A 13,428-nucleotide genomic window follows, 5' to 3' on the forward strand; every position below is an offset into this window, starting at 1 on the left:
TCTTTTACCTTTTTCTTCATCATGGAACACCCTCCTCTTCTCTCTCATCTTCTTCTTCTCCTCCTCATTTTCCTTCTTCTTACTTTACTCTCTCTCCCCGCGATCTTCTACCTTTTTCTTCATCTTGGAACACCCTCCTCTCCTTTCCAGTCTCTTCTTCTTTTTTTTCTTCTTCTTTCTCTTCTTCTGGTTGTTGTTGTTGTTGTTCTTCTTCTTCTTCTTCTTCTTCTTCTTCTTCTTCTTCTTCTTCTTCTTCTTCTTCTTCTTTTTATTTTTTCTCTTCTTCTTCTTCACCGCCACCTCCTCCTTCTTCTTAATTTACTCTCCATCCCCGCGTTCTTTTACCTTTCTCTTCATCATGGAACACCCTACTCTCCTCTCTCATCTTCTTCTTCTTCTTCTTCTTCTTCTTCTTCTTCTTCTTCTTCTTCTTCTTCTTCTTCTCCTCCTCCTCCTTCTCCTTCTTCTTACTTTACTCTCTTTCCCCGCGATCTTCTACCTTTTTCTTCATCTTTGAACACTCTCCTCTCCTCTCCTCTCTCTTCTTCTTCTCCTTTTTTTCTTCTTCTTCCTCTTGTTGTTGTTGTGGTTGCTCTTCTTCTTCTATTCCTTCTTCTCCCTCTCTTCTCCATCCCCTTACTTATTATCATAACTGTTCCTGTGTTGGCAGAGATCAGTTTAAACTACAGTTTAATTTGAACTGCAGTTCAAATGTGAAGACAGCTGTTTGAGATGTTCAGATGCGGGAATATTACACTGACACCAACGGTTTTGTAAATTCAGATTCTGCTGTTGAAATTCGAATTCAGATATTGATGTCATCTGATGACAGCATATCTTTGAAAATAATATTAACGTTTCAGTATATTTGGAGTGAAAATGGTACAGTACTATTCATTTGTAAAGGTGCGTACAGATTTACGCGCCGCGAACATGAGCAATTCACGTTTAATCAACTGATGCCAAGCTTTTTATTTCTGTATCTTACCGTTTCTGTAAAAATACAGATATAATCAGCTGATTAAAAGTGAATTGCTCATGTTCGCGGCGCGTATATCTGTACGCACCTTTAGATAAACCTCATTGGATAAAATGAAGCTTCATATTCTGAAACTGCTGTCATCTGATGACAGCATATCTTTGGAAATGATACGAACGTTCGAGTATATTTGGAGTGAAAGTCGTACAGTACTATTTATTTTTAAGATATTAAGATAAGTCTCATCAAATAAAATGAAGCTTACAACACTTTATCAATTCCACCTGAATATAAAGAAATTTCTGTCTACAATAGTGTTAATCACATAAAAGATTGCTTGATCATTGCCTGTAACGTACAGAATATAGAGAAATACAAAATTATTATTATTAAACGAAAATCCAAATTAAATGCAGTAATTCACACCCCGAAGACTTCTGCTACTGCAAATATTGACAACAGGGTGAACAGCTAGATGGAAATTCGATGAGCGCTACTATTCAGAAATTAAAAAATACAAAACCAGAAAATAAAAAATATCTTTTGAAATATATGTCAAATGAAACAAATTTTTACCTCAAAACAATCGGCTCCATTCCAATGCTTTACAACAGAACTTCAATTTTTGACACCACTTTGTTTACAAGGAACAAATTCCAGTTTCATTAAACTCCACTTAAAACTAATCCTTGTTAGATTCTACAAAACACACAAAAACAACAAAGCAAACATTAGAAAAATCAAAGCAAACATTAGAAAAATCAAAGAAACTCTTAGTTGGTTATTGGGATTGTTATACATCGAATAGGCAGAACTACATTCAACCTATGTGGAGCTATATGGTAGTCTCTGATACTATAATAACTAGACAGTAGACAGTAGTCGACAGTAAGCTTTTGTTATCGGAGTATTGGCTTGAAATTTGGAAAACGAATGACCCATACCATGGTATATCTATTTACATTATGTTATATTCCCTCTATGCCTGTACTTGATAAGAGAATAATGATATTATTCCATGTATTATGTTAACTTGTCTTGCCTGTATAGATTTGACCTCAAAACTCATGACAGATGATTTGATATCAACCTTGAATTATTTAGTTTCTATGAACTATCAGGAGAGGTTTTAATTTCATTTTCATTTCATTTATTTATTGTAAAAAATACTATAATCATAATACAATTATGACATTGGAGGAAAAACTAGGCTGAGCCTGTACTATTTCTCTCCAAAATTTTTAAAAAATGTTAATGTTGTCCAAAAGATAAGGTTATATAGTCACACACTGCTTCGTCGTCACTTAATTTTCGGTCCAGAAATGATGATTTAAAATTTTGAATTTTGAAGGTTGATGTTATACTCTAAATGAATCACAGAATGTATCACAATAAATTTAAAACTCTAGAAATATTGACGATAAACAACTACACTTGTCGGTATATTATGGTATTTTCCTATATGCCATAAGCATGGAATATAATATATCAGTAGAGAAAGTTTTTAAACATAATAATTGAGAGTGAATTTGAAGAGAACCCAGTTTACCTCTTTTAACGTTAGATTTAATTCAATTCATCTTTCATCTTGACAGATTTTATCTTAGTTTTCAAAGAGATAATTGATAAATCTACCAGAGTTGATCATGATTCGGGTTCATTTTTTATTAGTGAAAAAATGTTATAAAGCGATTTGAAAATTATTCAATTTGCGAAAAATTCAGTTTTTTACCTCTTTTGACGGAAGTTAGTGCCTCACCCAACAATTTCTGGTTGACACCACATAGATTTGGCATCAGTTTCTCGCATTTTCGGTGACAATTGACGTCACAATCTGTGTCACAAATCCAAAGCAACAAGGTTTTGTCATAGTTTATTATGTTACAAGAGAATCCAAAAAATATGATTCCATAATAAATCAAATAAAACAATATCGTTGCTATATTCCTGGATTTGGAAAGTGTAGATTATAAGTGTAATTATTTGGAAAGTGCAAATTATTATTTGTACAGTGCAATTATTGAGACTCAACCCACACTCACGTGACTCAGGTCGAGAAGAGACTCGACTCTGTTCGAGAGCATGTGTTTGCAAGTGGTGACACTCAGACCAGTCGATTCTATTCTCCGCGATGTTGCTATTTGAAAACACATGCTCTCAACTAGAGTCGAGTCTCTTCTCGACCTGAGTCGCGTAATTGTGAGTTGAGCCTAAGTTAGTGCTATTGTTGAATTATAGTGTAAGATGGAAAACATACTACAGTATAAGATAATGTATACAGTATAATAGACTTTGAAATAGAACATGAATTATAGTGTAAGATGGAAAACATACTACAGTATAATAGACTTTGAAATAGAACATGAATTATAGTGTAAGATGGAAAACATACTACAGTATAAGATAATGTATACAGTATAATAGACTTTGAAATAGAACATGTAAATAGAATACGGTACAATAATTATTGTAACTTTAATCGAATATGTTATTAACAGCATCATAAGAGAGAGAAATAGCTAAACCGTGATATGTCAATCTAGAGTTCTATTCCTCAATCGAAGCCTATTTGAATCGAAGCCTATTCCTATTATGATACGCGAATTTAAGGACTGTCCAGTAGCCTTACGCGAGATTATGAGAACGATTCTAGAGTAGTTGATATTTGATTTCAGTATTTACAGTATTAGTAAATATTTATATTCAACATTTTACATTGAAAAGTAGGCTATAAATATTCTGTGTAATTTATGAAGCTATCAACTCCTATTTCTCATTCGGAAGACCAAAGTAGGATCAATCGCTTATTATATTTATTTATTTACAATGACACTAATGTAAAAACATTGGTAGATAAAATGGTAAGGCAGTCCTCGTGCTATTTTTCTTCCAAATTTATAGGTGACAAAGTCCAATCTGAATTAATTAATTCTAATCTCTCATTGAAACTGGTATCCTGTACAAAATTATTGATTTTTGCAATATTGTAACATTATTCAAATTAGTAAAAAAGTAAATTCGTATGGCTTTTGTTTTGGTGGGGAGTCCCTTGCGGGAAGGTCCCACCGCCTGAATATATAACTTAAGCCGTCAATGGGCCTTACGACTGTCTTACTTCAGCCGGGACCGACAGTTTAACGTGCCCATCCGATAACAAATTAGTATTTTCACTCAATGTGGGAAGTATTGACTTGCACATTAGAAGGGGGACTATATTAGATTCGTATTGTGGAAACTATACCATTTGAGTTTGTAAGTTTGGAATATTAATTCATATTCAGAAGCATACCTCATTCCCAAATATATTACAGATGCAAGAAATAAATTATAAACAGTAACCTACTTGCTTTCAATCTCGATTTGGCCTTCCCTTTGGTTTTCACTGTTTTATAACGTATGAGAATTGAACCCGGCACTAATTCAACTACAAATATATCATCATCAGAGTCTTCCTCCTCACTATCTTCTTCTTCTTCACTATCACTCTCTTCCTCCTCCTCACTGTCTTCTTCATCATCATCATCATCGTCCTCATCCTCTTCCTCTTCCTCTTCCTCTTCCTCTTCCTTTTCCTCTTCTACTTTCTCTTTCTTTTCCTCATCACTTACTCCCAACTTTTTCTTACTCAAACTATTCGGTTCCTTCACAACTTCTGCTGGAGACTTAGATGTAGCATCCTTTTTGAGGTTAGGTACACTTGTCTCGATAACTGTCTTATCAGTTGATTCAACTACTGACTTTCCAGTTGAATCAACTACAGACTTTCCAGTTGATTCAACTACTGACTTTCCAGTTGATTCAACTACTGACTTTCCATTTGACGTCCCAGTTGATTTTTCAACTGATTTTCCCGCTTTCTTAGGAATCAACTTGATTTTTGGTTTCGTTTGTTTATTAGCTTCAACTGAATCTGCAATTGCTTTCTCAGTTCTTTTAAGAATCGACTTGATGTTACTTGAGTTTAAATTTATCTTAGAACAAGTTTCATCAGCGGATTTGATGGCTGTATTAACGGCAGCTTTTGGAGTGGCTTTGGTAGCTGTTTCAACTGCTGGTTTTGGAGCTGCCTTCAGTGTTACATTGGCTTTCTTTGGTCTCAGTTTTTTCTTAGGAGATGTTTCTTCGTTACTATCATCTGATTTTATAATCGGTTTTTGTCCAGAACCCACAATATTTCCACTAGAAGCTCCAAGAGTATCATCAGCTACTACTTTAACTGTTGATTTCAACAGTTTTGGTTTAGTTTCCTCAATATCTCCACCACAATCTTCAGAGCTATTCTCTCCAACAGCTTCAACTACTGTCGTTTTCAACTTGGGTTTAACGTTTTTCTTCACAAGTTTCTTGGGAGTTGATTTTGTGATTGCTCCTAGGTCCAATTCGTTGATAGGTTTTTGAATTGTCTCAGGAATAGATTCATCAGTTATTTTTGGAGTTAATTTCGAAGTTTTCTTGAGAATTGGTTTGGGTACTGGTTGATCGGTAACTTTAGAAGTTGATTGAGTTGCTAAAACTTGGGTTGACTGAGGTTTTACCGGTTGTCCTGTCGTAGAAGTTGATTGAGTTGCTAAAACTTGGTTTGACTGAGGTTTTGCCGATTGTCCTGTCGAAGAAGTTGATTGAGTTGCTGAATCTTGGTTTGACTGGAGTTTTAACGATTGTTCTGTTTTAGAAGTTGACTGAGTTGCTAAAACTTGGTTTGACTCAGGTTTTGCCGTTGTCTGAAATTTTGATTGAGGTACTAGATCTTGGTTTAATAACTGAGGTTTTACCGGATTTTCCGTCTTGGGAATTGATTGAGTTGCTAAAACTTGGGTTGACTGTGGTTTTACCGATAGTTCTGTATTGGAAGTCGACTGAGCTTCTAAAACTTGGTTTGACTGGGGTTTTGAATCATCAGTTAACTTGAGATTCAGTTGACCAGTTGATTGAGATGATAACTGAGGATTTGAACCAGTAGTTGAATTCAAAGTTGACTGTGAAGATTCCATACGTTTCTGAGGTATACAACACAGTAAATAATACAGATTGCTCTCCCAAAACTAACTTGATATGCTAGTCAACACTTATTTTCCAATGATTCCACATCATTTAAGGAATTGTAACTACGTCACAAAAGCTATGAAGCAGAACAGGAGCATAATAATTATTTCTAATGTTGAATCACTGTCTACTATTATGCTTTGATTTTGCTATTCGATTCTACGAGTACTAAACTACTGTTTCCACTGTTATGCTCTATTATCTCTTCTATATGCTTTAAGAGTGGATTCGAATCATTGTAGTAAAAATGTATTTATTAACAAATATTTATTTCTATTGTAGATAAGATGATGCTCAAAAGTACAGTACACTTTTCATGTTAACTACGTAGACCGACCCAAAGTGAACAAGACTTGTGAATTTCCATAAAGTTTTACTCCTTTACTATTTCGAGAGGAACAAGATTGTAGCTTTTAATTGAAATTTGAATGTTTTAAGATATTCACGAGCATCAGTTCATAATTTTCGAGGAATCAGTCCATTATGGTAGTGAAGACTGTTTTGGGCTTAATGCCTGTAGTCTGTAATAGTTGTTCTGTAATAAATAAATAAATAAATTATGAGATAGTTTCAAATATAATAATGTTCAAAGAATCAGTCCACTCTATCTCCAAATCAGATAATGTATGATACCAAGAACTGCTCGAAAAGTGAAATCAGCTTTAGAATATTTCATATTATTTCCTCGAAATCATCACTGCTTGAAACATTAACTTGAAACTGTTTACAACTTGAAAGAGTTAGTTTAGATTTGTAGATCTGATAACAATTTTTGCACAGAGCCAACTTTGTTTTAAAGTTGTTCAGCTTTGTTGAAAAGTGATTCGAAGAACCCTCATATTCAATGATGATTTTTTATATATGATCTCCAAGAATTATATAGTACTGGTTTCAATTGGAGAGTGAATACTCTGATTTTATACTTATACTTTTATTACCTACTTTTATAGTTATAATTCTATACTTTTTTTATTGAACTCTGATATTATTTTTCAGATTTTCAAAGGCTGTCTCACTCTAAACCCACTCACACATCGATGAAACTACAGTAGTATTGTAATAGTTGATTCACTATGTACACTCTCAATATTCCAATCGAATCAAATTAATACATCAATTTAAAACTTCTAGAATTTGTCAAGCAATAACGTAATCACATTTAAACTTTAATCACGGCACTGATATACTTGACATCATATCTTAGTATCAAACTTTCTATCATTGAAATATAACTTCTCCGATCCATCTAAAACTTTTATTTATTCATTTATTCAATCATTCAGAATTACACAACTTACAGAAAAGTACCACAGGCTTATAAGCCCAAAACGGTTCCAATTCTAATTTATACAAGAGTCCAAATGTACCTAGGTTATGTGTCACTTCAACATTCTTCAATTACACACTCAATTTACCGTTTTTAAACTAAAAAAAATACTTCTAAATTAAATTAAATCAATCACAATTGATTAGAAAATTCCAAACTTTGAAAAAACTATAAAATTTTGAAAGATGTTGATCAATAATGTAACCGCGTTCAAAGTCTGATCATAACAATAATTATACTCGGAGTTATTGTCGAAACTAGGCGTTGTGATATTTTAAATAAAAAAGGGTACTACAAATTTTCATATTGTTCTTATCAATATTATACTCGATATAATAATATTTTATTGTTATATAATACAGCATCAGCACTCAACTAACACTTCTCAGATTAATCTAAAACGTTCTAAAACTTTTCAATCTATAATATGTACCGCCACGAACAAGCTCCGATCTCAACTGATTGGCATGTAGCACTACCTCTCCTATATTCATCGATTAGCAGAATAGATTTTTTTGCACATGTCCAAAAATGTCCTCCAATCATTTTTATTGTTCAAGTAAACACTGGGTGAAAGTGCCATAGGGCAGTTTGACAGTTGGCTACCTGAGCTATGGTGAAGTCCACGTTATAATGGCAGTGGAGAACGATAGGAGAACAACGTTGCCGATTCTCTGTCTTGTCAATCCCTTCCATAGACGGTAGCTGATACAGGTTTATTGATGTAATATTAACTGTTGATTCTCGTTCAAAATGATCAATTATGTTTTATTGAGCAAGAGATTATATTTATCAATAATTTTTCTCAACATTGCTTCTTTTTATTTTGGATCGAAAAGTTTGTGACCGATTTAGGAAATAATCCCCATATTCATTCATAGCAATAAAACTTCAACCGATTATCGCTTCAAGAAAAGAATTTCATAATCAAGATTAAATATTTTGTTAATCAATTAACTATTCTACATTTTTAAAAGAAGATCTGGCAACAGAGCAGAGCGAGAAAGAGACAGCGCTATCAGCTTTGTTGAATGATAGACAAGGATAGCAATACCATTGCTAAACGAACACTGCCATTATAACGTGCACCTCACTATATATCCCCTCTCAGGGCATGGATAAATAAATAAACTTTCTTTTGGCAGCTTGAGTGTTATGAGGTTATTTATAGGTGGATTTTTGTTGTAGAGTATTCTGCACACTAGACCCAAAGATCAATGAGAGGGAGATGAGTGATGTGATTCGTATTTAAGGCCAGGCATGTCTAGGTGCTTTTCAAGGTTATAAAAATGATGATATCTTACTGATATTTATAATAATCATAGAGTTTCTTAGAGAAATGATAGCAAAGGAAGGTATCTCATGTTGAAGGGCGTGTATGTTCCAAATTTCACTGTTAACTCAAGCGGATATACCTTCTATAGTGAGGTCCACGTTATAATGACAGTATTTGATCAACTTTGGTTTTGCTATCCTTGTCTACCATTCGACAAAGCCGGTGGTACTATCCTTTTCTAGGTCCACAACGATGCCAATTATGTTTTTGACAGTGTAGAAATATAATTAATCAATGCAGAGAATCGGCATCGCTATTCTTCTATCTTTATCCACTGCCATTATAACGTGGACCTCACTATAGTTATTTTTTTGGAGCTATGTGACGCTGGTACTGAGCACTACCTCCGTAAACAAAGCCGTAGTGAATTCTGGTGACGTCAGCACAGGTAGGGCTCCTACACCAATAACAATTCGTTGATTTCAGCTGATCTATATCAGCTAGTGTTTTATTGGTGTAGGAGCCCTACCTGTGCTGACGTCACACGAATGCACTATGGCTTTGTTTACGGAGTTAGTTTACTGAGCCGTTCTCTCATACTGTGCCGTTCTAAAGGTGCGTACAGATATATGCGCCGCAAACATGAGCAATTCACTTTTAATCAGATGACTATATATTTTATATTGCTCTCCTATTGTTCTTGTGCTTCCTTAAATTTCTCTTCTTGCATGTTTTTTGTTCCATTATTGCATGGATATTCTGCTTGTAGAGGTGCGTACAGATTTACGCGCCGCGAACATGAGCTTTGAATCAGCTGATGCCAAGCTTTTTATATCTGTATCTTACCGTTTCTGTAAAAATACAGATATAATCAGCTGATTAAAAGTGAATAATTGCTCATGTTCGTGGCGCGTATATCTGTATGCACCTTTACACTTTCACACCCGGCCAAAACAGTAATAATAGTCAGTATTCGATAGTAATCGGCTCGAGTTAACAAATAATCGGCTTCAAGTTTGGAAAAAAAGATAACCTCTATTATGGGATATTCTTATACTGTGGATATTCTTCTCCTTCTCCTTATAAATTCTTATCCTTACTGATATTCTTCAATATTCTTATTCACATTGTCATGTTTTTTTCATTTATGATATAATACAGAGTGCTTACGATTCTTCTATCCAAGATGATATTTTTCAATTTTTGTTCAGTTTTTCTCAACTCTGAATAATCCTTCTCAACTTAAATCATAACATACAAAAAGCTCATATTCATCTCTTTTCTGTATAGGGCTACTTTTATAGAAATAGAAAGAGAAATAAAAATCCTAGTACCCTTTTTGAAATATTTAATCACAACATGTTTCGGACATTGATGCCATTTCCAAGTGATCACTTGATTTAATTTTTTTATTTTACAGTTATTATAGATAGGAATTCTTCCCCCACACACGGACCAATAGTCTATGTGGGGGAATATTTATTTCCTGAAAATATTTGTTATTGAATTGAGATGTAATTGTTTTATTGATGTATTTTTTGATGGAAATAAATTGAATTGAAAAAAAATATTTGTTGTGATATTATATTATTTTAAATATATATATATATATTATATATATATATATTATATATATATATATAAATATGATATTATAAATATTTCAAAAAGGGTACTAGGATTTTTATTTTTCTTTCTAAAAGGCTCATATCTTGGATACCTCTAAAATTGTTGAGGATGATACATGAATAAGCCTCAGGATTGAACGTAGATGATGCGAGGCTTGATGAAAACAGATACTTTCTCAATATTCCTCCATTTGTTATCACAATTTTTCCATGAATTCTCAAATAGAATTCAATTTGAATTGACAATAATATTGTAATGTGATGTATCTACATGAATCGTCTAAATTTGAACAGGTAAAACTGACCACTCTTGATAAATGATATCCTAGATTTCTATCAATATTCCCCATCTTTCATATATATTTTTTCCACTTTTTGTGTAGTTGAGAAGCTGATATTGTGGTAATTATTCATATTGAATGAAAAAGACTGAGGAATTATTGTAAAAAAACACAGATTTATTGATACTAAGAAAGACCGGTTTCGGTTATTACACCATTGTCAATCTCTGATAAACTGAAATATATTCTTTTAATATACTCTTTTATATTCTACAAAAAATGATGAAATAATTTGCAAACATCTGCAAAATGGTTGGTTCCACATCTATAGTAGCATAGCCACCTCTAATACAAGGCCGCGGCCTACGATAATGCAACATCGCAGTGTAGGCCTAGAATCTAATACATGATTGGTGAAAAATATATAAAAAAATACCAGCTGATCTTTTTCGCCAATCACTTATTAGATTCTAGGCCTACACTGCGATGTTGCAATATCGTAGGCCGCGGCCTTGTATTAGAGGTGGCTATGATAGTAGTCATTACTTTCCTACACAATTAAGCCTTGCACACACACACGTCTATTTTTGTTCGTACAATGTTTGCCGTCCTTATGGATTCTATAAGATTGAACGGAACTTGACAAACATCATCTGTTTAATCTAATAGAATTTATGAGGACGACAAAATACCTTACGAACAAAAATCGATTTGTGTCTAGCCACTACCTCCGTAAACAAAGCCGTAGTGCTTTCGTGTGACGTCAGTACAGGTAGGGCTCATACACCAATAAAAATTCGTCGATTTCAGCTGATCTATATCAGCTAGTGTTTTTATTGGCGTAGAAGCCCTACCTGTGCTGACGTCACACGAATGCACTGCGGCTTTGTTTACGGAGGTAGTGGTCTAGCTAGCCTATTAGAATGTAATTATAAAATTTGCTCATAGAGCTTTCGGAGTTGAAAGTTCTTTACTCAGTAATTTCGTGTTTTATTATTGTAATCAAATTCCTGGTTCCTTCCAACTTACAGCAAAAGTGCAGTACTGAAACCAGGATCGTTCCTGCTATAATTGAGTACAAGAAGCGATTAAAAACCTGAAAGTAATGCAGTAAAACGCAGTTCCTTGTCTATTTCTGTCAACTATTCTCTTGATCTGAGTCCAAACTCGGCTCAGAGTTGCCAAACACAAATAAGCAACAAATCTGTGGCAGAAAATAACCGAAATTTCTTAACTATTCTAATGAGCTTGGTTCAAATTATAATAATATGACGTCTCTAATAGTTGACGATTTTTCATAACTGTTTTTCAGCTTTGTTATCGTAATTGTAGAGATATTAATTGGCAATGAAATCGTTTCTAAGTACACCACTTAATTGTTTGGGAAGATGCTTGTTATGAGAATGAAGTCTTTCAACTTCCAAAAATTCCCCTTAAATTTTTTTTTATGATTAGCTGTCTCTCATGACCTTATCATGATTGAAATTGCATCAAAAATTAATTAGAGATGATCATTCCCCATGAATATTTCATTTATTTATTTATTTATTAGATAGAGCGAACAATACAATAGTCGGTAAAGAAAAAACAGGCTATTGCCCAAAACTTCTTCAATTTCCTGATTTTGTCACAAATCGTCCAAATATTATGTAGGTTATGTTCACTTCAATTTCAACACCAAATCTTCAATCTGAAACTATGAATCAGAATAAAACAAAGAATTTAAAATTCAGATAAATTGATAATGAAACTTCCGTTAAAACAAAAACCAAACTTCAAATATTCACAAAATATAGAATAAAATCACTTAAATTTTGAGCTCGAAAATATCACTTTCAATTTATTGTAGAAGTAGTTTGTGTTCTAGATTATTCTCCTATTTCTTCATTTGTTTTTTCGTTATTGGCTTGCTTTTAATCTGAAAAATTGTCATAAAAATGACAAGAATTTACACTACTATGCTTGGTGTACAAACCACCATTGCTGTGACGTTTGGATGAGCTGCGAATTGTGGGATTGGATTGTCTAGACCAATAGCAGACGTTCTCCTTATTTGGGCATTTGTCATCTACCAATAATATAGCTTGCTCAGATGCTCACTAGGCCTGCTACAAATTCTGCTGCTGTACATTTAAGTTTGATTTTAAAGTTAATTTTTATTACCGTTCTGCTCAGTTATGCTTGTGATTGAATCCTTCATACCTCCTTCCAGTTTCTCTCCATTTCAATTCATTCATTAACCATTTATATCACTTGCTAGACATTTAATTACTCCATAAATTCTGTTGCTCTAGACCATAGTTTAATTTACCAGAGATTTCATTCATCTATTCATCTGTGGATATGATAACAAATCATATAAATATGATCGGGAAAGAAAAAACAGGCTGGGCCCAAAACTATTTTTGCCAAAGTTTCATAATGAATAAATGTCACCGGAAAATAGGTTATGTTTAATCATATTTGATGTTATAGCAGAGATTTTATTTATTCATTTGTGGATATGATAACAATTCGCATGAATATGATCGGGAAAGAAAAAACAGGCATAGCCCTAAACTATTCCATTGCCAAATTTTGATAATGAATAACATATCCGAAAAAATAGGTTAAATTTTAATTGTTGAAAGCTCAAGATTGATAATGGTGTAATAACCAAGACTGGTAGCTTGTTATTGTAATGATTTAAGGGTTAAGATATCCTCGAGTTTATTATGTACATCAATAATATGTGAATACTGGTGCTAGTCCATTATAAAATGAAGTTACAAGCAGGTTATATCATAGCAAAAACAAGCTTTTCTGTAATTGAATACTCAAAAACTTCAATGAATTTTTCTGGTACTGAGGGATATCTATAATATAGGTTAATAAAGAAAAGAACTGGTTCATAC

General features: G+C 33.3%; 2 protein-coding genes across 8 annotated transcripts in view; one reads left to right on the forward strand and one right to left on the reverse strand.

The window, feature by feature from the left end:
* The window catches only part of LOC120353989 (putative protein kinase C delta type homolog), a 28,302-nt gene extending 25,332 nt beyond the window's left edge, over positions 1-2,970 (reverse strand). The window contains exon 1 of the mRNA XM_039439668.1: positions 2,712-2,970. Within this exon, the coding sequence (XP_039295602.1) occupies positions 2,712-2,775 (64 nt within the window). The 5' untranslated portion in view covers positions 2,776-2,970. The remainder of the gene's footprint in view (positions 1-2,711) is intronic.
* The window catches only part of LOC111044266 (adenylate cyclase type 8), a 510,898-nt gene that overhangs the window by 422,890 nt on the left and 74,580 nt on the right, over positions 1-13,428 (forward strand). The gene's annotated exons all lie outside the window — the stretch shown is intronic.

The sequence above is a fragment of the Nilaparvata lugens genome, chromosome 13 (genome assembly GCF_014356525.2).
Source record: "Nilaparvata lugens isolate BPH chromosome 13, ASM1435652v1, whole genome shotgun sequence".
Classification (NCBI taxonomy): domain Eukaryota; kingdom Metazoa; phylum Arthropoda; class Insecta; order Hemiptera; family Delphacidae; genus Nilaparvata; species Nilaparvata lugens.